Source organism: Fonsecaea nubica (genome assembly GCF_001646965.1).
Source record: "Fonsecaea nubica strain CBS 269.64 chromosome Unknown Scaff113, whole genome shotgun sequence".
NCBI classification, from domain to species: Eukaryota; Fungi; Ascomycota; class Eurotiomycetes; order Chaetothyriales; family Herpotrichiellaceae; genus Fonsecaea; species Fonsecaea nubica.
Genome location: NW_019173786.1, coordinates 71,688 through 90,445, shown reverse-complemented (window position 1 = coordinate 90,445; position 18,758 = coordinate 71,688). Strand labels below are relative to the sequence as shown.

The window sequence follows — 18,758 nt, the reverse complement described above, 5'->3', positions numbered from 1 at the left end:
CCATGTCGAGTCGAGAAGTGAGCTGAGTTTCTTTTCAAAGAGAATTTCCTTTTGTTTGTGGTAAGCAGCTGGAAACAATTAATTACTAGAGCACCAAGTTCTGAAAAGAGTCGACAGACGCAGATCTCAATGGTTCTTGGGCTGTGATTTCGGTTAGCACTCTTTGCACGTGGTCAGGCACGTGCTGGGCTAGGCTGTATTATGACTAGTCCTGTTAGGGAAGTTATCCTTGACAGGCGCCTTCTATGTTCCTTTGGTCCTTGTGTCTCTTCTTTCTGTACCTCGTACAATTGCACCGATGGACAGCATTCATGAGCTGGAAGCAATTGAGAGTCGAAGAAATGCATTCCTTTCCCTGGTCACCGGGACCTCTCCTTTGCTTGTCTGCCGCTGAACCTCCATAACACCCTTGCTCCTCGTATCTGACCTGACCGCCACGGGACGGTCGACCATGATTGGACCTCGACAAAAGTCGTTGTGCCAGAAGCCGGACAATGCCAGGTGGCTCGCCTGTTCCAAGGCAGCCTCACTGTGCACAGTCCTAACCTGATTCAGCATGGTTGTCTCCGCAATTAACAACTTTCTGCTAGAGTTCCCAGGTGTTCAAGAGATGTATATATTCTGACCCGGTCTCGAATGTGCTTCTGACTATATGGTGATTTGTTCATTTGCTCGTAACGCCTTCTCCTTGTGGACCGATTACTGCTACAACATTTACTGCTTTCTAAGGCTTTCTCGGCCAGCCACAAGTCTCCATCAGGCTGAGGTTGGAGTCCGTGACCGTTTTACCTTGTGCATCACTTCCTCTCCAATCACATGGCTCCTACAAAGCCCAGGAGGTCTCGAAAACGCGCTCCGAGCAAAGCAGAGTGGGATCGCATCAAGAAACCATGGCACCAGTTGTATATCCGCGAGAAGCTTCCCCTGTCCGAGGTATCTGAGCGACTGGCACGAGACCACAACTTTGAAGCAGGGTGAGTTACAAACAGCTGAATAACGTTATCTGCTAATCCTAGAAGGCTGTCCATGTTCAAAACCCGGATGAAGAATCTGGGGACAAGGAAAAACTTCAAAAAGGAAGAATTGGGCGCTGTCGCAAACGTTCTCGGGATCTTTGTGCAGGCTGGCCTGAGAACGCCGACCGCCATTATCGATGGCCAACCAGTTCCGATACAACGTGTTAAACGCCATTTCAGCTACCTGTTCCCGCGCGATACCTTGCTCAACTCGAAAACTGCAGGGTCTTTTCCACAGACAGCCTATCTGCACTCTCTGACGGGTCCCCTAAACCAAAACCATGGAACAGAAGCCGAGCGCAGTGGCCAAGTACTGACTATGCCAACGATCCTTTTAAAGCAGTCTGAAGATATGCATGATCTCGAATTGACGTTGATTCAACTGAACAATTACTACGCGTGGCGACTCCAGCAAAGCGAGGATTACTTCAGACAACAGGTGTCCAGGGCCGGACATTATGTCGAGCCGGATAGGCCATATATAGGCCAACTATCTGAATCTATCGTTGTTATCAGACGTGCGCTCATCCACGGGGGACTTCGCGTCGGCCAGGCAGCGATGAGAGATTTTTGCACTCGAGCAGCGGCATCACTCAGAGAACAGCATCCCGTGTTGCCCACAATTTTGGTGCGTAACGGCCTTAACCATGCAGGCGGTACCATTAGTCAAGGAATCTGCGAAATAAACTCCTGCCTGCTCATTCTGGCCAAACGTCTTCTTCAACCCAACCATCCCATATCAATGATTCTAAAAGTGATTCAAAACTCCAAGGCACAACATATGCCCTCGCGGCTCCTGCTGAATGTGTGCTACGACGTTGCCCGGAGACAACTGGAGCACGACTCCGGGCTGGTTTTCCAACTCGACCATGGCATGACCAGGACTACAGCCTCGCGTGCGGATTTCGAAACAGCATCCCAATGCTGGCTTTCTTTACTGCAGCGTACCGGTGACAAAGTGGGCCAGAAGCATGTTTACTACAGAACGGTGCTGTATGAGATTGGACAACTGAATTATCTTCATGGTCTCGACGAGTCGGCGTCAAAGATTTTGCTGCAATCCTTGGAGCTAGATGATCAGCCCACTCAAGGTAATTCGGCGTCGCTTTGGATCACCGCGTCCTCCATGTTGCTCCTCGCAGACATTTGCGAGGTCGCAGAAGACCTCTCGGGGGCAGAGGAGTGGTATCTCAAGGCGTACAATATTGCTTGTCAGGTCTGTGGCCCAGAACATCATGATTCATTAGATATTTTGTACCATCTTGATCGGGTGCGGGCGATATCAAAAGGAGAGGGGGCCACGGTGTCTGAGGTTGGTGATGCAGAAGATGAAGACGTGCTTGACCAGCTTCAAATGGAGCTCAGGTGAGTGCAGCTGGAAGAAGTTGAAGAATCTGAAAAATCCGAGAGGCTCAAGTTACATGCTGAGCCGTGGAATGATTGGGACAATGATGCCTCTGGTGTGGAAAGCAACGCCAGTCTCTCAGACCGTGAAGATATTGAGGAAGGAGTCACGGCGATCGACAAGACGCTCAACCAGGACGCCCACCAGAATTCCCACCAGATTTTCCACCACCCAAGCGAAGCTACAGACTCATTTAAGAATCCACCTGTCATACAGTCATCCTGGGACATTGAGAACGACCTTGAATCTTGGGCAGAGCATGAATCATCAGAACACGCAGAGGGTCTGGAAGTCGCCCCACAGGATGGAGATTTTGAAGCATTTGACCAGAATGAACTGGGTTCCATGTCAAAGTGGTTGACTGATGCACACGGCGTGAGTGATGGAACTCTCCCAACATTCGTACCTGAGGATCTTGCTCTCCCACTGTCGCTACCTGAAAATGGGCAAGATTTCGCGACCACTATGCCATACACTGAGGCTCTCCTCCCAACTCTCGGCAACGACATCGAGTTCCAGGAATTCGACAACGTGGGGAGTACCAACTGCAACTTTGACACTGACCCAATGATCCTCGACCCAGAAGGCGACCTCAGCACCTTCGACCTTGGCTTCTTTAACGATATCGACCTGCAAGCATACGACGCCATACAAGATCAAGATCAGGATGTCCACGAGGGGCAAGATTTCTTTACCTTCTAAGATCTGGGTACACTGTGGGCGTCGGGAAGGGAGGCGCAGGGACAATACAGAGGGACGGGCGCATTTTTGAGAGGTACAGGTCAAAAGTGGGCTCTTGGAGATACTAGGAAGGGAGAGGATGGATCAACAATGGACTCTGCACACGTTACGGGATTGGTATCAATATGTCAACGACGAAGGATCAAGGGAGTATAGCGCAGTGGACAGGGACAAGGAGATCTCGAGAGGGATATTTGCTGGCACGGCATAGTTGGTACGGGTGCCCTTTTCGGAGTATTAGGTTATCTACGGATTTTTGTTTGAGTGTTTGACTCGTCTAGATTCCTAGTATCTATCTAACCGACCCGAACCTACCCTACCCTACATATCTAGGATGTAGAAGGGTTCTTTCACGGGCATTGGTATGGTGGCCGTTTCGTCGATATCTCAAGTATTTCGCGGCTCGATCGATGGGGTTGCGGCCCACCTGGATGGGTTGTGCTCCTGTCCTGGCTCTGGTTGTGGCCCTGGGGAGCGTGGTTTGATTTTGACATGTGATCTCGGCGTGACACACACGGGTAGATGGGTAGATGTCATGGATAGCTGGCACCTATCTATCATGTTGGGATGTGGGCTGAGAGTACCAAGTCCAGATCTGCAGCGCGTGGCGTATTTGTGTTGCTTGCCAACTATCCTCCGTCTGTGCGTGTGTGTGTCTGCCCTCCCGTCGATGGTGATTCTCACACGAGAAACCATTAGGGGCCGAGCATGCTGATTCGGCCTGTTGGTGGGTAGGCGGGTTGGTGGGTGAGAGGGAGGGACGGGTTCGTTGTCTATGTGTTGTTTCGACTGGGGCGCAATGACTCTCGATACGCCTGGGCGAGATGGATTTGGTGCGTGTTCAGTACGGCAACAGCTCAGGCTGTTCAGTTGACCTCAGAGTTGTGAGTGGACCTTGGGATGCTGTGTCGCTGTGGCCCTCGACGCTGGTGTCGATAACTCGCTGTCCGTGATCTCACTCGGCAGCTAATCCGGGCCATGGTCGTCCCTTCCGTTTCGAAAACCGCAGTCTGCGTGCGTGCATGTATGGTACGTATTTCAGCGTGCTGGAGACTGCCCTCCCTCCGTCTATGCAATCCCCGTAGAGACCGCAGGATAGCACTGCATTGAGAAACTCCAGGTTCGTGTCCAACACCCACTCTGCCACTTGTCTCCCCCACGGAATATTTTACCACCCCCTCCCTAGGGCCATCTCAGGTAACCAGACAAGAGTCGATTCACTGCTTCACCTTCCACTCAAACTCGACCGGCATCTCCATTCCCACCCGCCGCGCCGTCAGCCGCACCCGCTCCTCCTCATCCATGCCCATCCCCGGGTTATATCGGTGCAGCAGCGTGCCGTACATCCTCTGCGCACGCAGGTACATGACGAACTGCTCCAGCTCCTGCAGGCGCGCGAGCTGGTTGTCCGTGACAGCCGTGGCTGCTCCATTGTCCGAAGCGGAGTTCTGCTGCTGCTGTCCCTCCCGATACGACGACAAATGCGTCCGGATCGAGGCGTGGAGGGGTGATCGGGGCAGTGTGTGACGTGGTTGAGGTGTCGGGGGCAGTTCGCGGAGGAGGCGTCGGTAGAGGGTCCGGAGGGACGGGGCACTGGCGGTGGGAGACATTGGTGTAAAACTCAAAGTTGAGAATGAGAGGATTTGAGGTTGCTATATAGGATAGAGGAGTGGCCACCTAGATGAACTGGTCGAACGAAGGTCGGTTTGTTGAAATGCGGAGGAAAAGCCAATTGGGAAATTTATTTTGCGGGCAAAAAGGCGCAGGAAGCCAACGCCGCTTTTAGATGAGATTTACATATTGTCTTCATTTTGAACATCAGGTCGAGCAGCAAGGCATTATACAGAGGATCTCCAGTAGTCAATATGTGCTTTGAGACGCTCATCACGCATAAAAGTTGCCTACCTAACTGTATCGCGTCTTCATCCGAGGTCTGCTGGAGCGGCATCGTCGACTTCTAGCACCACATGCGAAGCAACAACGACAATCATCCCCAGACTACTGCTCGTTCAGCCACTTGTACACGACCCGCAAGTCCTTCCCAGCATATCTCGGGTCACTCGCAACCTCGTCCAAGGTCTTCAGCGTCTCAATCGACAGCACAGGTTTCGCACCCACCATCTTGGCCAACTGCACACCCAGCGTCAGATCTTTCTGGCCAAGCTCTATCCGGAAACCACCGTTGTAGTCGTTACTCGCGGCGCCGCCGGGGGTTATCCCCGGTACGGGGTTGTTCTTGAGAGTGATCCAGCTCATACCGCTGCTGGAGTTGACTGTGTCGATCAGGTCCTCCATGTTGAGGTTCAGCTTGGCTCCGATGTTGAGCGCCTCGCTCGCGACCAGCACGTTGTTGATGGACATGTAGTTGTTGATGGTCTTGAAGGCCGTCCCGGTCCCCACGTCGCCACACCGTCGGATACACGTGCCCATGTGCTCGAGCAGAGGCTTGATCTTGGGGAAGACGGCCTCGTTGCAGCCGACCATGATGGTGAGCGTGCCTGCTTTGGCTCCTAATGGGCCTCCAGAAATAGGGCTGTCAACGAACGTGAGTCCGCATCCCGACGAGGCGTCTCGGACTTTGTTGATGATTTCGAGGCTCATGGTGCCGCACTCCATGGCAATCTTTCCCTGGGACGGGTCTGCCTGCTTGACACCAGCGAGGACGCCCGTGGATGGATCGAGGTAGACACTGTCGCAGGCGGCATCGTTGGGCAGGACCGTGAAGATCGTGTTCTAAGCCAGCTCTCAATTTAGGAGTGCCATGCGATAATCGGCGTCGAAACAAATACTTACGGCCTTCTGAATCGCTTCGGACCCGTTGGTCGCAACGACTACCGGTCCCACGGCCTTCATTTGTTCTTGGAATCTCGATATCGCAGCCTGGGACGTGTCGCTCACAACAAGGGTCATGTCCTTGGGCATTTTCGTCCGCAAGTTGACAGCCATGTTATAACCCATATTGCCGAGGCCTGACTTCCGTTGGCACGGTGTACACCCAGAGCTGAGGAAAGGGGATGCTTGCCTATGAAGGCGATGGCTTTCTCTGGCGCCGCCATACTGTCCCTTTCTCCTGTCCGTTTTAATCAAGTCCAACACCCACCAGCGTATCCTGAGTGAACCCCAGCTCCTTTTCTTACGAGACTGACACTGAGCAAGATCTCACAGCTATCGTCGTCGCAAAATGGTGTATATCTCTCGAGACAGGATTAGTCTTGAACACTCATGTCTCAACCAGCACGAGACCTCTTCTCTGCTCCTCATCCATATTTTCTAGCATCCCAACCCGCAAATGTCGGAGTATGCCGCTCTTTGAACGAGGGTTGCGGCGTGAGGAGAGATCTGATGCGCTTACACGAGGCGACCTTGTGTTTCTCCGCATGTGTTCCCATCTGTATCGTACGGGTGGGTAGGTTATCCTCGGCTGGAGAACGGAGAACGGAGAACGCTTTAGGGGTAAAGGGGGAGGTCCATGTCGCCCTGGCTGGCACTTTACTCCAAGCTTTGGGTTGGAGAGTGTACATAAGCTGTGCCATCGAGTCAAAGTATGTATGTGCAGATTGTCCCCAGCGGGGGTTTGCAGGTCGATGAATCTCAATGACCTGGTTTCCAATCCCATAAATATCCAAGTCTCGCCTTGGCGTCTTTGGAGACGGAGCTCAGCCTCGTCACAAGAGACTTCTACTGTCTGTACCGACAGTGCAGTCGCACAGTAGGTAGCCTTGTCCCTTATCTATACCCCTACCTTGTCTTCTCTGGCTGGGTCTACCTCTCCCACGGCTACTACTTTACCAGTTGGAGCAAAGCCACATGTTGAGTTGATCGTAAATTGTACCAGGTACTCCCCAAAATTGTCATTCCGTCTAGGATGTTACTTGACACCACAGTCGTCAAGCCAGTGTATTCTATAGCAGGTGTTGGTACAAATATCCGTGCAGCTCCACCGGCGAGTTTGCCCTCCATCGGATCTAACGACCATGCCGACTCAATGTTCGCCACGTGGAACGCCGACCGGGATCGAATCCACGATCTTTGCCAGACGTGTTCAACCGCCAACGTCCGTCCCATCGGTCTTCTCTGCGCCCGTGGCTGTCGATCTCACCACCCGCCACTTCGTCCATCAAGTCCGCCTGCTTCCTCAATAGCACGGGATCTGTGCTTTCCTTTCCCTCGCGAGGTCTCTCGTAGCAGGAGAAGTTGAATACCTGATCCTGAACGGCCTCGTTCTTGTCGTCCTGGAGGATATCGATATTCGAACCGCTGATGCCTCGACTGTGACCATTGCGGAAGTCGTCAGTGGCAATAAAGTCAAGTTGTAGCACGTGGCTCTCGATTCCGGCGTAGATCGTGGGCGAGCTCGGTGATGGGCTTGACAGAGAATAAACGGAGCCGCGGTAGCGCTGAGAACGTCTGCGTGGATGTCGTGGGAGTGGTTCCCAGAGTCTTTGATCCATGTTCACTATGGGGGTGAGAAAGATGTTGATATCTCTCTGCGGCGTCCGCCGCTTGACGGTCTCTGGTGGGCGTGCATCCAAGTACGAGTATGTCCTAGCTCCCGGCATGCGGAAATCAAAGGACTTCAGGCACCCGTTCTGATGGCTGCCGGCCAGGAAACGCTCGTGACCGATTGGGAGAAGAGAAAGTATTTGGCCGTCATCCACAGGGTCAACGTACTCGGCCACTGATCTCCGAGGGGCTCTAATGTCATAGAGGCGAGCAACCCCATCGGTCCAGCCGGACAGGAATAACTGTCGAGAGGAGCTTCCGCCGACTCCCACGTCATCTAGCCGGGAAATGGTGTTGGCACTGTGGCGGCTCGTCCATGGCTGGCTGGACTCATAGGAGGATAGAGATTGTGCGATGGGTGTTGAGGAGAGGCCAGTCGGGTTGATGTCGTAGATGTCGATCGGGGCGCGCTCCCGACCCTCAAGAAATTGGTGTGCTATTGCGATCGTGTTTCCAGATAAAAACTTGACACACCGCATGCGTGAGCGGTAGTTGTGCATCTTTTCCACCTTGGTGGAGCTAGAAGGCAGCACAGTTGGAGATGGACTATGCACTGGATAGAGGTGGACGCAGTGGTCTCCACAAGCTGCGAGGACAGGCTCAGCATTCTGACTGACATCTAGGCAGGAAAATTCAGAAGGGAGATTGGTATAGCGAGATTTTAGCGTAAAGATATCGGGTTTGGTGGATGTCTCGATACTGATGACTTCACTGTGAGTTCTCTGAAAGAGAATTGTCTCGCCGCTTGCGTTTTGGTTCTGATGGGGTCGTAAAAGCCTGACATCTAGAATGTCCGTTTGGGGTCTGTGGTCTTCTGGAACTTTGAATGAGCTCCAACTCGTCACGCCGTTCTGAGTCGTTCGAAGTCGTAGTCTTCCTGCTGCTCCCCATGCCAGCACTTTTTTCCGATCTTCCCACGATCCTCCGCGCCAGGTCTCATAGCTGTCAATAGCTGGACGATAGCCTATTGGATAACCGTGGGGCGATGGGTGCAGGTAGTCGCTGTCATCAGTTGGCGGGCAGCATTCCCTGGCGATGAAGGCGCGGCGATCCCATGCCCGCGATCGTGATGTCAACGTGCGCGCCACATCTTTCCAATATGGTGGTGAGTTGATTGTTGGAAAGGCTCTTTGCACAAATGTCCGAAAAACACCATAGTCATCTTCTGAGATAATGGAATGGGTCTTTTGGTTTGCGAGCGAGAGGTTGATGATGGATGACGCTGTAGGCAAGTGGCCAACGATCTGGTGGATCACCTCAGCAGGGAGATCTTGAATCATTGGAGAAAGAGTCGTATGGTAAGGAAAATCAGAACCTCTTCACCAGCCTGAAGGTCTCTTTGATGTTTTCCAAGATAACGAATGCAAATTGCCTCCCGACTTCGCCATGCCGTGAGCATCGAAAAGACCAAATTCGCCGCTTTGCGGACAGCGACCAATTGACGTAATGCTTGGCGGTCTTGGCGCAGTCGTCAATTCTCCGCGAATCAGCGTCAGCCTCATTTTCGCCTTCGCGTTCACCGCGCTTCTCACCATCCAGACGTCCATCAAATTGTGTTCGATCGTTATCAACTTGGGCTTGTTGGGTGACGGTGGGGCTGTGCACTCCCGGTTTTGTCCTGTCATTAGTCGGGTGGAAGCAACATGGCCTGGGATGGCTACCATCAAGGCCATCGAGGCCAGATCAGTTCACCAGATCCAATCTGGGCAAGTCATCGTCGACCTTTGTTCCGTGGCTAAAGAACTAGTCGAGAACAGCCTCGATGCAGGTGCCACTACTGTCGAAGTTCGCTTCAAAAACCATGGCTTGGACTCGATTGAAGTGCAAGACAATGGCTCCGGCATTGCTCCAGCCAACTACGACACTCTCGCTCTCAAGCATTACACTTCCAAACTATCCAGCTTCGATGAACTTTCTAGTCTCCAGACCTTTGGTTTTCGAGGCGAAGCACTTTCTTCGCTCTGTGCCCTTTCCAAGTTCTCAGTTGTCACCGCACAAGCGGATGAAGCGCCCAAGGGCAAACGGCTGGATTTTGACTCCTTGGGCAAGCTCAAGTCGGTGACCGTTGTTGCCGCTCAGAGAGGAACTACTGCCAGTGTTGAGAATCTGTTCGAGAGTCTCCCTGTGCGACGCAAAGAGCTCACCAAGAATATCAAACGCGAGTATAACAAAGTCTTGGGCTTGCTGCAGGCCTATGCCTGTATTGGCGTCAACGTCAAATTCACGGTCAAGAATACGATGCCCAAAAGTAAAAGCATGATAGTCTTTTCTACAAAAGGCAATGCCACTACCCGGGAGAATATTGCAAACGTCTACGGGGCCAAAACACTAAGTGCACTGGTTGCCTTGGACCTCGAGCTGGATTATCAGCCTACATTGACACAAATGGCCCGAAAAGACAAGCATACCAATATACGTGTCAGGGGCCACATTTCCAAGCCTGTGTTTGGAGAGGGCCGACAGACGCCAGATCGACAAATGTTTTTTGTCAATGGCAGACCATGTGGTTTACCCCAGATCGCAAAAGCCATCAATGAGGTCTACAAGGCTTTTAATGTCTCTCAGTCACCATTTATATTTGCCGATCTTCAAATGGACACCAACGCGTACGATGTAAATGTATCGCCTGACAAACGAACAATATTGATCCATGACTCGGCATCGCTGGTTGAGAGTCTAAAGACTGCACTTAATGAAATGTTTGATCAGCAAGAGCAGACTGTCCCTCAATCCCAACTTGTTACGTCCAAGCTGCCTGCTTTTCAGAAATTGAGCTTCCTACGCCAGGCATCTTCGAGTAGCCCCGAATCCGCAAGTCGACAAACCTCGTTTTCCGAACGCCCAGGTCCAGTCGACGACGACGAAGATGGGGATAGATTTGACGAAGTTGAGTCTCGGACCGCATCGGTGATGGATGACTTGCAAAAATTCTCTCGTACCGCAAAGGACGTTGGATCGAGCGAAATATTGCAACCTGAAAAGATAACACCACGCGATGGACCTGCAGAAAAAGAACTTGAAGAGATCGCTCAGCAAGATACATCAACCAAAGAGTCCCTTGGAGGGGACGATGACCAAGAGGTGGTCGAGACCGCGGAGATATTACAGCAGGAAGTGGAAGAGGAAGAGGCATCGCAGTTCGATCCAGTCAAGTTGCATGTCAGTGATTTCAATGCGAGAATGGCTGAAGCCCAACCTAGGTTGAACCACCAGTCAACTATACGCCAGGACGGTATACGGCAAACAGAAGAGATCGAAGCTATTGTGCCAGCAAAAACAGGCTTAGAAAAAGGACCCGTACAGAATGCTTTTGACCGCATGAGGCCAAAGAGGCTGTCAGAAGAAGTTGCCACTTTCACGATCGGAGACAAGACTTTTACCACAATATTAGGCAGTCAATCTCCTAAATCGCGCGAGAAGCGTGACACCCCTGGCAACCTGAGCAGTGCAATCAACACACAGAAGCGCACCAAGAGCCCAGGAGCCTTTCAATTCTCTCAGAAGTTGCGCAGATTTGGTGCGCAAGGGCCCGACATTCCGGATGAGGAAGAGGGTGACTCGGACGAGCAGTCTGACGCGGAATTGGTCGACGCTAATAGCGAGACGACGGAAGATTTTCCCGCTGAGCACGAATCCGATCTGGACGAGCAGAGCGTGGGGAATGAAGATTTGGCCGAGGACGAGTCAGAAGCGGCACCAGACACGGAAGGAGACTCCGACGCAGACTATATTGATGACGAGGAGAAGAAAAGGATTGAAGAAGCCAAAGTCGCCGAGCTTATTCAGGCAGCTGAAGCAAGCTCGACCGTACCAACAAAAGAGAACTTGAAACGAGCAATGAAAGCCCTGGCAGGAGGACGAGCCAAGGAGTCTACCACGAATTTATTGGCAACTATTGAGTTCTCCATCTCAAGCATATCCAGTCAAATGCGTCAGTATGTTAGACCAGTGGATTCCAGTATGAGCCGTCGATCTTCGCAAGTTGATGGAAAAGACAATGATGTGGAAGACCCGGAAACAAGGCTCTCACTGACTGTATCGAAGCCAGATTTTGCACAAATGAGGATTGTCGGACAATTCAATCTAGGCTTCATTCTGGGTGTGCGACCGGCTAAGAAGTCTACGGTTACGAAGACCCAAGCAACACAGGATGAACTGTTCATTATCGACCAACATGCGTCAGATGAGAAATACAACTTTGAAAGGCTGCAAGCCGAGACTATTGTGGGCAACCAAAGGCTCGTCCGACCAGTGATACTCGACTTGACGGCGGTGGAAGAGGAAATCGTCCTGGAGAACAACGAGGCTCTGGAGAAGAACGGTTTCCTCGTCGGGATCGACACCAGCGGCGACAAGATGGTTGGACAACGTTGCCGCCTCGTCAGCCTCCCACTCAGCAAAGAGGTGGTCTTTGGTATGAAAGACCTGGAGGAACTCATTCAGCTGTTGGCCGATACACCTGTGGGCGGTTCTTCTGATATTCCTCGACCCAGCAAAGTCAGAAAGATGTTTGCTATGCGAGCATGTCGATCGAGCATTATGATCGGCAAGACACTGTCCAAGCGGCAGATGCAAAAGGTGGTGGCAAACATGGGCACAATCGATAAACCCTGGAACTGCCCGCATGGACGCCCAACGATGCGACATCTATGCAGTTTAGACACGCTGCAACCATGGTGTGAGGGAGATGATGAAGGCGCAGGGGCAGCCAGTCTAGGGGTGGCGTTGCACAGATTCGTAGCGGAGGACTAGAAAGAGGTTGGATTACTGTGAGAGGCGGTCTATATCAATGGAGCGGATCAAAGGGACAAGGCACCAAGAGGGAGATCCAGACGAGGGACAGGGTATGGGGCCTCCGCATCTCATGCGAGCGTATCGTGGTGTTTGCATTATTTTGTGTTACTGTGGCTGATGGTCTCCGAGTTTTCCCATCTGGCCGGTTACCGATGATTGTCCGAGTGACGCAGTTTTGAATGATTCCCAAGGCACAAAAGAAGCAAATGGCGCGGGCTGAAGCGATGTGCCTCGGCTCACCGGACGTGGAACTGGTGGATGCACCCTCTATTCCGCAAGTCGCAGTTGGCAGTTCGTGGGCGGTACTCGGTCTCTCCCTTCGCAACCTCCAAGCACAACACAATCTTGTCCCTTCTGGCTTTCGCCGCGGCAATTCATCTTTTTTCTCGCCTCGTGTGCCTTCGCCCTGCATCTCTCGTCCAATGCTCGCCGAATCCCCTCCGATCTAAAAGCTGTCGCGTCACCTTCTATCGCTCGCTCTATCCAGCCATAGACTTTTTTTTCTATACCAGTTCTGTGTCCCTCCTTTCAATTTACACTTTCTTGACCTGGTGTTCTTGGGGATGTTTCCCACACTGCCTCGACTAGGAGCACAGACGACCCTACGTGCCATTTCTCGTGCCTCTCCCACTTCGGCTGCTCTCAAGGTAAAGGATCATCTTTCAATGCCAGTTGACGTCAGGTGGGGGAAACTGACAGAGTGACAGTCGCTCGCCATGGCTCCCACAAACAAGCGGAAGGCCTCGAGCAAGGCTCAATTCTGGGTGACCGAGGGTGAGTCTGACTATTGGAACTTCTTGCGAAAGAGCATGTCTAACAGGAGCGGATGGCTACAGAGTACCGGGAAGACCTCTCTAAAGGTCCAATGCTTCGTTTCGAAGAGTCCCTACCCAGACTACCAGTTCCTCCCCTCGAAGAAACCTCCGCCCGGTACCTGAAAAGCCTGCACCCTCTCCTGACCAAAGAGGAGTATGCTGCCTCGGAAAAGGCTGTCGCTGCACTGAACAAACCAGGAGGCATCGGCCAGAAGCTGCAAGAGAGGTTAATAGCCAAAGCAAAAGACCCCAACGTCAAGAACTGGATAATTGACTGGTGGAACGAGTCTGCGTACTTGGGCTATCGTGATCCGGTCGTGCCGTATGTCTCGTACTTCTACTCATTCCGCGACGACCGTCGGAGAAGAAACCCTGCGAAACGTGCCGCTGCCATAACGACCGCGGCCTTGGAGTTCAAGAGACAGGTCGATGACAAGACTCTGGAACCCGAGTATATGCGCAAAAAGCCCATGGCCATGAGCAGCTACGAGTACATGTTCAACACCTCCCGCGTCGCCGCCCTTCCCGTGGATTATCCTATTCAATACCCTGCCGAGGGCAACGAGCACATCATTGTCATGCGCAACAACCAGTTCTGGAAGGTTCAGACCCATGTTTCGGGCAGACAGCTCAACACCTCCGAGCTCGAGCTTCAATTCAACAAGGTCTACAAGAATGCCCAGCTGGCCGACCCCGTTGGTGCCATCACGTCTTTCCCCCGCGACCAAGGCGCCACTGCCCGCCAAAACCTTCTGTCCGCGTCTCCTTTGAACGCCGAAGTCCTCAAAGAGATCGAGTCTTCGTCGTTCATCGTGTGCCTGGACTCCAGCGCGCCCGTCACCCTCGAAGAGCGCGCTCACGTTTATTGGCACGGCGACGGCTCGAACCGATGGTACGACAAGCCTATCCAGTTCATCGTCAACGATAACGGCACCGCCGGCTTCATGGGTGAACATTCCATGATGGATGGTACCCCGACTCACCGTCTCTGCGATACAGTGAATGCTCTCATCACTCACAATAAACTCGACTTCGATAACCCATCCGTCCGCTCCGACCTGCCCGACCCTGTTGCCTTGAAATTTGAAACTTCCGCAGCTGTGCTTGACGATCTGGCCGCCGCACAGTCGCAGTTCCGTCAAGTCATTGGTTCCCACGACCTCCGCGTTCAGGCATACCAAGGATACGGCAAGGGACTGATCAAGAAGTTCAAGTGCTCCCCCGATGCATACGTGCAGATGGTCATCCAGCTGGCCTATCACAAGATGTACGGCAAGAACCGACCCACATACGAATCTGCCGCCACGCGAAAGTACCAGCTTGGTCGAACAGAAACCACTCGCACAGTCTCGGACGAGAGTGTGGCTTTCTGCAACGCTATGGCCGACCCCTCTGTCTCCCGCGAAGAAACCGAACGTCTCTTCCGCGCAGCTGTTCAAGCGCACGTGCAATATACGGCTGATGCAAGCGACGGCTATGGCGTGGACCGTCATCTGTTCGGTCTGAAGAAGCTCATCCAACCCGGCGAGGAGACACCTGAGGTCTTTACTGATCCCGCATACACCTACTCGAGCACCTGGTACATCTCGAGCAGTCAGCTGAGTTCCGAGTACTTTAACGGTTACGGCTGGAGTCAAGTTGTGGACCAAGGCTGGGGCATTGCTTATATGATCAATGAGAACAGGTATGTCTGCTCTTTTACCTCCACTGCCCTCCCACCCCTTCGTATTTCGTCATCTACTACATTTCTCGCTAGTAGTGCATTGTTCTAATAACCCGTTTAGTTTACAATTCAACATTGTCTCCAAGAAACTCGGCTGCGAACGGATGAGTTTCTACCTCAACGAAGCGGCCAGCGACATCAGAGACATGCTCCTACCCAGCATGGAGACGCCCAAGGCCAAGCTGTAAACGCCTACAGCACGACCGACCTTTAAACCCTTTTCCTTTGTTTGACGATACGGGCCGCGTCGTAGACGCTAGCATTGGTCCCGGCTTGCCTGCGGCGAGCATCTAGAACACACCAATGCGGGAACAGGAATAACCAGGACCGGAGAGCGGAAGGGGATGTGAGCGTCCTTGCTGCGTGATCGTGCGTGCTTGACCAGCTACCGGACAGGTCGGAGAGGGTCAAAGGGAGACGATATCGTCCCAGCACCTGGAATGCGCAAGGAGGGAATAGATCTTTTGTGTGATGTGAGCTTTTTCCAGCTGGGACTTTGATACCCAACTATCGTCGTCGTTGCTTTTCCTTGTGTTGAGGCAGCACAATGCACATATGCCAGATACTCGTGCGTCGGAGAGATGGGGGAGAGATGGCAAAGGGGAAGGCAAAGGCAATGTACGATACCAGAGTTGATATTGCCCCGATTTACTTGCATTTTGCCCGGGTGTTTATATTATTGACATTGAAAAACTCACAAAAAGTCGACGTCTCAATTTTCATTTTCATATTCATTGGTTTCTTGGTTTCCCGCCCCAGACTCGCCCGCCGCGCATCAGGACTACCTCTTCCGCACCGTCCCAGGCGTAACGCTTTACCACGTCGACACCTTCTAGTCCTGCACCTCGGGCGGCGTGGTTCCAGAGGATTTGCTTGATGCGGCCCTTTAGGGCGGTAGTGGAGTTGGGGGGTGAGGCTGGGGGAAGAGAATCGTTTTGGGCTATGAGTTGTGATTCAGCACCAGAACTTGTGTCGTGATCCGTGGCTTCTTCCATCATGACCCAGACCAATCCACGAGTCGATCGGCTCATACTGTCCACCACGCCCTTGGTCGCTGGCCTGGTGCCCACCAGCACGCCGATGGCCTGTCCCAACCCCGGATTCGACTGTCGGGGCTCTTCGTCGCGGCGACTGCTCCCCTCATCCCCCTCGTCTGTGGTCGTGCTCACCGTCTTATCCTGAGAGAAGATCATGTCAACCAATGCTGCACTTCTGCTCGCCCTGACGGCCCCGTCCAATTCCCTGACCAGGTTCGGCCCAATCCTAGCATGCCTCCCCGACAGCCGTTTACATTGGACCAGCACCTTGAGCTGCAAGGTCTCTATGCCCTCGAACTCTTCGACCCCGGCATAATTGTATCCTCGACTTTTTGTGTTGTGCCTCGTCTCTTTCCATTCGCCAGTGTGCGACAAGATGGGTATCTCCCAGATCCCTACGAGGTCGACGCCGCGATCCCCTCTGCCGCCCACTCGATGCAGATCAAACCCATAGGGTCGGAGGGTGGACTGTGCGAGGTATTCGTACGTGGTGCCAGTGTAGACGGTGCTGGATCGCGACAGACCGGTGCGGGCCGCGTGGGCGTGGAAGGATTCCAGAGAGTTGTGTGAGGAGGAAGAGTCCAGGAGGGAGGCTCTCGGTGGTGTGGAGAGAGAGGGCGGTGCGTTCTTCTCACGGCCCGACGGGGAGTGATGGAGCCATCTGGTTGCTGACTGTCTTCTCAGCGAGAAGGGTGGATGCTCCGTATGCTCTCTTCGGCCACAATCTGGGAGGGGAGAGGATGAGAGTCGCGATGCAGTCACATTTCGGAGAAGATGCGAGGTGATCGTGCCATATGTGCGGCTGCTGAAGGAGCAACAGCTGCCGAGCATACAGTCTTACATTCCTGAGAGGGATTCAACAAGTGCTGGTCAAAGGTCGAGGGGAGTGTTGCGTTCATGCGCTTGGGGACTAGGTGTAGTTGCTCCGGAGAGTCGACTCACGTGATGCCAAGACTCGCGAGGTTCAGCCAGAGCAGATATGAACTACAAAACTACTACGTATGTGGCTGTCTCGTTGCCAACACGCTCGTCACCTTGGATGTTCAAAAGAGTCTCTCCAACTTCCACGCCTGGCTGACCTATCCCCGAACCACTGTGCCACGGACGGCCGAACCAGGACGCACAGTAGGGTGGGTGTGTGATGTTGTTGGACTAGCCGTCGGCCCAATCTTCTTCGGCCAAATGCGGGTCAAAGTCGAAAGCTAGGATCTAACTACTTATGGAAGTTCAGGTTGTATCCCAGCTCCTCGGAATGGAAGTCTGCACACTCTGACGGCAAGAATATATCGAGTACTTTTGTTGTCCACCCTTTGAACTCAACAGTAAATTTGCTTGAGTGCTGCGGAAAGGATGTCAAGTGGTGGGAAGGGGCACCAAGAAGACCTGGGGTTCGAGTGCTCGCCGAGTAAAGCCAACAATGTATCAACCGAGCTCTGTGCCGGACCCCGCATGCCTTCAAAGGCCCAGAGTTAACAGATAAAGTGCATGCTTCTGGCGTCAACTTGTGGCCGTCCTGCACGATCTGCTAGAACTGCCAAAGACGAACCCTTTACCCTGGGCCCCCGGCGGCTGTCACTTCTGCAAACGGACATCCAGATATAATATACATCTGGTGCACCACCATTCGTGCTTCTATCATTCAGTACCGCTATAGTTTTTGGCGCATCCTGCCCTTGATCGCGAAATCATGGCGTTGGAAGGAAAAGTCATCGCCGTGACGGGAGCTGCGTCAGGGATAGGACTCGCCGTCACCAATGTCGTAGCATCCCGGGGCGCAAAGTTGGCGTTGGCTGACATGGCAGAACGGCCGTTGAAAGATCTGGTCGAGGACCTGAAGAAACGAGGTGTCGAGGCCGTCGGCACTGTCCTCAACGTGACTTCGGACGTGGATGTGCAAGATTGGATTGCCTCGACCGTGAAGCATTTCGGAAAGATCGACGGCGCGGCCAATGTCGCCGGCTGGGGTGGCGGCTTCGTCAACCTCGAAGACACCGACAACGCCACGTGGGACAAGATAATGGGCGTGAATGCCACAGGAACGTTCTACTGTCTGAGGGCAGAGTTGAAGGCCTTGGGCCGGGGAGGAAGTATCGTTAACGTGGCATCCCTGTCTGGGATCCGCGGTCGCACTGGATTAGGAGCATATGTCGCTTCTAAGCATGCAGTAGTGGGCTTGACCAAGACGGCGGCACGAGAGGCCGGTGTCAAGGGCATTAGAGTCAATGCCATTGCCCCGTACGTCAATTTCTCCCTGCACCACCCCTCTCCCCCTTTGTCAGGTTCTTTGTGAATATACCCGAGTTCCACTCCTTTTTGCTAATAGCCCGCCCCACCAGAGGCCCAACCGAAACACCCATGCTTGACGCACTGCTGAAAGGGCCGACGACCACGACCTCCAGCAGCACGCTCAACACGTACTCCAGCCTTCCTCTCGGGAGAATGGCCCAGCCGGAAGAGCAGGCCCAAGCCGTCGCCTTCCTGCTCAGTGACGACGCCTCGTTCATCACGGGAGCGGTGCTGAGCGTGGATGGAGGTGCTGCAGCCTAGCGGCGTCTCATCGCCATGAGCTGGGTGAAGGGACTTGGTGTTGTGACGCGGGGAGCGGAGGCTTCAAAAAAGTGCACGGGAAGAATCGGTGGTGGTGCTGGTGGTTGTGGTTCAATAACAAATCACCCATGCTCCAGAGAGTCAGGCTACGTTAGTTCAAAACAATGAGGGCGAGTT

The 18,758-nt window shown here is 53.2% G+C and overlaps 8 protein-coding genes across 8 annotated transcripts; 4 read left to right on the top strand and 4 right to left on the bottom strand.

Moving 5' to 3' along the window:
- Window positions 1-816: 816 nt before the first annotated feature.
- On the top strand, window positions 817-3,123 carry AYO20_10514 (hypothetical protein; the record flags this gene model as incomplete). The annotated part of the gene is made up of 3 exons (XM_022648771.1): window positions 817-974; window positions 1,017-2,381; window positions 2,427-3,123. 3 exons carry the CDS (start codon window positions 817-819, stop codon window positions 3,121-3,123), a joined length of 2,220 nt encoding a protein of 739 aa, XP_022495278.1.
- Window positions 3,124-4,379: 1,256 nt separating this feature from the next.
- AYO20_10513 (hypothetical protein) lies at window positions 4,380-4,772 on the bottom strand (the record flags this gene model as incomplete). Its single annotated transcript, XM_022648770.1, has 1 exon — window positions 4,380-4,772. One exon carries the CDS (start codon window positions 4,770-4,772, stop codon window positions 4,380-4,382), a length of 393 nt encoding a protein of 130 aa, XP_022495277.1.
- Window positions 4,773-5,160: 388 nt separating this feature from the next.
- AYO20_10512 (hypothetical protein) lies at window positions 5,161-6,120 on the bottom strand (the record flags this gene model as incomplete). The annotated part of the gene is made up of 2 exons (XM_022648769.1): window positions 5,161-5,895; window positions 5,956-6,120. 2 exons carry the CDS (start codon window positions 6,118-6,120, stop codon window positions 5,161-5,163), a joined length of 900 nt encoding a protein of 299 aa, XP_022495276.1.
- A 1,007-nt stretch (window positions 6,121-7,127) lies between these two features.
- Window positions 7,128-8,945, bottom strand: AYO20_10511 (hypothetical protein; the record flags this gene model as incomplete). The annotated part of the gene is made up of 1 exon (XM_022648768.1): window positions 7,128-8,945. One exon carries the CDS (start codon window positions 8,943-8,945, stop codon window positions 7,128-7,130), a length of 1,818 nt encoding a protein of 605 aa, XP_022495275.1.
- Window positions 8,946-9,111: 166 nt separating this feature from the next.
- Window positions 9,112-12,417, top strand: AYO20_10510 (hypothetical protein; the record flags this gene model as incomplete). Its single annotated transcript, XM_022648767.1, has 1 exon — window positions 9,112-12,417. The coding sequence occupies one exon, from the start codon at window positions 9,112-9,114 to the stop codon at window positions 12,415-12,417; it is 3,306 nt and encodes a 1,101-aa protein (XP_022495274.1).
- Window positions 12,418-13,175: 758 nt separating this feature from the next.
- Window positions 13,176-15,185, top strand: AYO20_10509 (hypothetical protein; the record flags this gene model as incomplete). Its single annotated transcript, XM_022648766.1, has 3 exons — window positions 13,176-13,233; window positions 13,296-14,958; window positions 15,059-15,185. The coding sequence occupies 3 exons, from the start codon at window positions 13,176-13,178 to the stop codon at window positions 15,183-15,185; spliced, it is 1,848 nt and encodes a 615-aa protein (XP_022495273.1).
- A 543-nt stretch (window positions 15,186-15,728) lies between these two features.
- AYO20_10508 (hypothetical protein) lies at window positions 15,729-16,865 on the bottom strand (the record flags this gene model as incomplete). Its single annotated transcript, XM_022648765.1, has 1 exon — window positions 15,729-16,865. The coding sequence occupies one exon, from the start codon at window positions 16,863-16,865 to the stop codon at window positions 15,729-15,731; it is 1,137 nt and encodes a 378-aa protein (XP_022495272.1).
- Window positions 16,866-17,721: 856 nt separating this feature from the next.
- AYO20_10507 (hypothetical protein) lies at window positions 17,722-18,581 on the top strand (the record flags this gene model as incomplete). Its single annotated transcript, XM_022648764.1, has 2 exons — window positions 17,722-18,269; window positions 18,314-18,581. 2 exons carry the CDS (start codon window positions 17,722-17,724, stop codon window positions 18,579-18,581), a joined length of 816 nt encoding a protein of 271 aa, XP_022495271.1.
- Between the last annotated feature and the right edge of the window lie 177 nt (window positions 18,582-18,758).